Raw genomic sequence first — 4080 nt, 5'->3', positions numbered from 1 at the left:
CAGCGAATGTTAGAGGGAAAACAAAGTCATGGCGACCACATACGTTGGTATAGTTGGAGTAGTTCTAAATTGTCCGTGATCGTTATGCAATATCCTTTACCCACCGATATTTTGCAATGTTTGCTCTGTTCTTATTCATCCAATTCAATTATAGAACATTTGAGATTCGGAAAGCTGAAACTATCACGGGATTTCGGTGAAACTTTCTCATAAGCTTTGGATAGACTTTGGAAAGAATTGAATCTAAATGAAGGGGTACCAAGATGAAAAGAAGCACGCATATTTTCATAAAAGAAACTACTTAGAAAGTTGCTGAAAACACTTCTACATTCCGTGACCGGTTTCGCCCTTCTTGAAGCTCATCAGGTAGGCGCAGTCCCCGAGTTTTCGTCAACCGTATGTTCTACTTGAACCCGAATTGGACTGTTTTCGGGAAATATACTCATTTGCCAATCAATTTGGTTTTCACGAGAGACTCAACTGAATCTCTCGTTTATGGTATGTCGTCGCGATTGAATCATGAGGCAGCACATTCAGTTGTAGAATATCATAAACGAGTGATTCAGTTGAATCTCTGGTGAAAACCAGTTATGAGCTTATTCTCTGGACTTTTTGGCTCTATTTGGTGACCCATTTGCAGTTTTCAGCTGCTATATACTGTCTTCCGAACAAAGTTCGGTAATCTAGGTAATACGATCAGCCCGCGGCCTGTGAACGACTCAAAACACTTATCGGGAATTCTTGATTCCCACTAATTTCTGTGCATATCATTCTTGTTTCGCCAGGGCTCTGGTGGTCCAACGCTTTGTGAAGGGTTTTGTTGCCACCGATTATAATAATCAAACAAATTTCCAGATTGTTCTCTATTTGAATTCAGCTGTTCTTCCAATTGGTTGTTGCGCTAACGACCTAAGCGATTCGATGATGTATGAGAGCTCCAATCATAAATTCACTTTCTAGTGGTGCAAACAAATGCTTTTAAGTTCACCACATGGAGGCCCATCATAAGATTTATCCTCCATAGTCCAGGATTGTGACTAGCACAAACCCTGTCAGAGGCTGTCCAGGTTAACCAGAAAATCCACGGTTTCAGAATTTAGTTTTAGAATGGCAAGCAAGTGGCCGGAACTATATCGGGATTATTCATAAGCAAATTGTCAATTGATTAAGTGAAATGTGAATGGAAACTATAGAAATGCGGCGGCAATTAAGATTTTTCTCATCCAAACTATCTGAAAACCACTCAGCTCGAACTACTGTATGCCAGGAGCATAAAACCGAAAAACACGCCGGACCAGAAGTAGGATATGAAAGGACACGTTCAGACTTTTAACATTCCAGTAACGACGAGGACTTGGCTAAGAGACTACTGCCAATCAACTGTTTTGTTTCGTCTTGTTAGGGTGGGTGTGTGTTTGCGTAGACAATGGCAGTGGAGCTTGATAACAATTGAAAGATGGACAGATATTGGCGGGAAAATGCATTTGGAAAATAACCAAATGCTTAGGGAAAAACCCATCATAGGTGAACAAACTTCCGTCGTTTCATCCAGATGGCTACCAGTGGTTTTTTTAAATATCGTCTGCCTAGAACGTTACGGCACTACAAGCCCGATACCGTCAGTCATCTCATTGCAGTAACGCATTTGCCCGTGAGCGCAAGTTCAAATTTTATCTTTCTAGGTGAATCCGATCGTCTCCATAATTCAAATGAGAAGGTTTTAAGTGGAGGGGCGTCGTGTCCACTTTTCGAAAAACTTCCAGCCTTCTTTGTCCCAGTTAAATGAGAACCAGTATGCATATTTTGTGGTAGACATAAAAATGAGAAAGTAGGTTGGAAATATTTCAAGCATTAAAACAGGGTGAAAAGACGGCACTGAATAGCGGTAGAACATGAAATTCATTGTTTAAGGCACGGAAAATATTTATCCCTTTTCAGGTAGTGAAGTTTCCAGCATTTACGTATCACCTGGATAAACTTATTTTTCACTGTTGCATTATTCTGGGCCCCAAAGGAGTCCTATAACGAGAATCACCACATCGAACGGTCGTTCTAGAACGTCAGTCATGCACAGTGTAGTAGCTGCTTCGGTGTGTCAGTGAGTTTGCGCGTGTGCGTGTCCGTTCGTCGTTCCATCATCGATCTGGCGGTGACTTGGGTGGCCGTTCCATCATCGATCTGGCGTGTGACTTGGGTGGTTGATTGAGTGCGTGTCCGATCGACTTGATCGCGTGACCGTTGTGGGTCGACTGGATACATGACTCATTTGCTTATCCAGCACGAACGTGGACCAGTTGGCCGCGTGTGCTTTTGCACCCGTGTCGTTACGTGTTTTTCCGACTCAATGTGAACCACAATACGCAGTCATACACACATGCATGCACTGTCATACATGCCTTCTAATGAAAGATGATGATGATGATGATAATGATGAAGGGGAAAAGATGAAAATGATCAGATTAGCCCAACATTTCTGTGTGCTCTAAAGAGCCTTCTGTTGCATGCCTGTTGCATGCATGTTCAAAAATTGTTTTTCATTTTGAGAAACGTTACTCCGGCGGTACTCGTTCAATATCTGTGAATAGTTTTCAAAGCAAACTTGCGCAAAGCAGTTTTTGTTGTCAGCCGGAATTTCAGTACTGATGCGCGACACATCTGTTATAGGCTCTGATTTACATATTTTCCCCCCTGGATGAGCACGGTTGTTTTCCTCAGACCCAACTCTTCAGATCAACCTCTTCAATCGTGCGACGGCCAACTGGAGCAAGGTGGTTCGTCTTTGAGTTTCTAAACCACAATTAGAGAAAGTTCGTCTTGAATCACAAGAGGGTCAGTTGTGGCTCCAAAAAATGGTTCAAACCCTAGGAAACAAGGGAATAATCAAGTAGAACATAAGATTGACAGAAACTTGGGGACTGCGCCTACCTGATGAGCCCCAACAAGAGCAAAACCGGTCGTGGGTTGTCGAAGAGTTTTCAGCAACTTTGTGAGTAGTTTCCTTTATGAAAAAGAGAATATTCTCTATAACATAAATTGTTTAGAAAAGTGGTAACTAAAATTGTTTGTTGTTGGTCTTACAAACCACTAATGACAATAATGGTTATCAAAGTCGTTTCCGGATCCTCAATTCACAATTGTCCCAAGATTATGTGCATAAATCAGTTGAGGTGGACATTACTTTCGCTGGCAAGTGAGCGTTTACGGCCGGCGGTAAGACCTGACTTGAGACCTGACTTGAGTGAACATGTAGACTCGGATCTAGGGGACCAAGATATGAGATGGCCTATGTGTGCAAGTTTCTTCGGACACCGGTATTTTAGTTATACTTCTTTATTTCAAAATGAGATTTCCATCATAAGAGGTTCGTCGGGAATTTTGTCCGATGATTTACCAATGACTGGCGGAGCGATCACATGATATCTGCCGCATTGATCGTCCTAATTAAGCTACTCATGAGTAGCATTGGGACGGCGAGTTTGTCAAGGCCTCACGCTTCCTAACATGCAAGCTCCTCATGCTTCGTAACATTCAAGCATGAAGATATTTGCTAACGGGCCATCCAACGAATGTTTAACAGCGTACTTCATTGGGCATCAAAGTAATTTTTTTCCAATCCCAAGCCCTGATAGCTGGAACCACCGCCTGTCTTGGTTCTGTGTTCATTCCACTCACCCACAAAACAGCCTGAACTACTTGAACAAGGGACAAACTCCTCAATAGTTCAAGCATTTTCTCCAGTTCAAAGCTCGATCAATCTGTTGTCCAATACTGTTGAGGATAGACTGACGTTCGCTTTTCATCGATTTCAATGTGGAATTCACCATCTGAAGTGCTTTGTAGGCAGTAAACCTTACCCGACTGCCATCCTAAAAAGTCTGATTCTGAAACGAAAATACTGAGTCAGACGAACCAACGAAAAGAATGTTATCTACCAGATAAAGTGGATGGAGAGCAACTTGCATTCCATTGAACGAACCGGGAAGAAACCACATTCAGGGGTAAACAATATCCAGGCAGACGTAAGGAAACACGATTCACGTTTTGATTCAATCAAACTCAAGTGAAAAACCAGTCACCTGG

At 42.3% G+C, this 4080-nt stretch overlaps 1 protein-coding gene across 1 annotated transcript in view; it reads left to right on the top strand.

Moving 5' to 3' along the window:
• Window positions 1-398: 398 nt before the first annotated feature.
• T265_15608 (hypothetical protein) overlaps window positions 399-4080 on the top strand; it is a gene marked incomplete at both ends in the record, with an annotated part of 8925 nt that continues 5243 nt past the window's right edge. Inside the window, one exon of the mRNA XM_009178758.1 lies at window positions 399-557. Coding sequence (XP_009177022.1) covers window positions 399-557 — 159 coding nt within the window. The remainder of the gene's footprint in view (window positions 558-4080) is intronic.

This window comes from Opisthorchis viverrini, assembly GCF_000715545.1.
Source record: "Opisthorchis viverrini unplaced genomic scaffold opera_v5_661, whole genome shotgun sequence".
NCBI classification, from domain to species: domain Eukaryota; kingdom Metazoa; phylum Platyhelminthes; class Trematoda; order Opisthorchiida; family Opisthorchiidae; genus Opisthorchis; species Opisthorchis viverrini.
The sequence above is the reverse complement of the archived record's forward strand: the minus strand, read 5'-3'. Positions and strand labels throughout refer to the sequence as shown.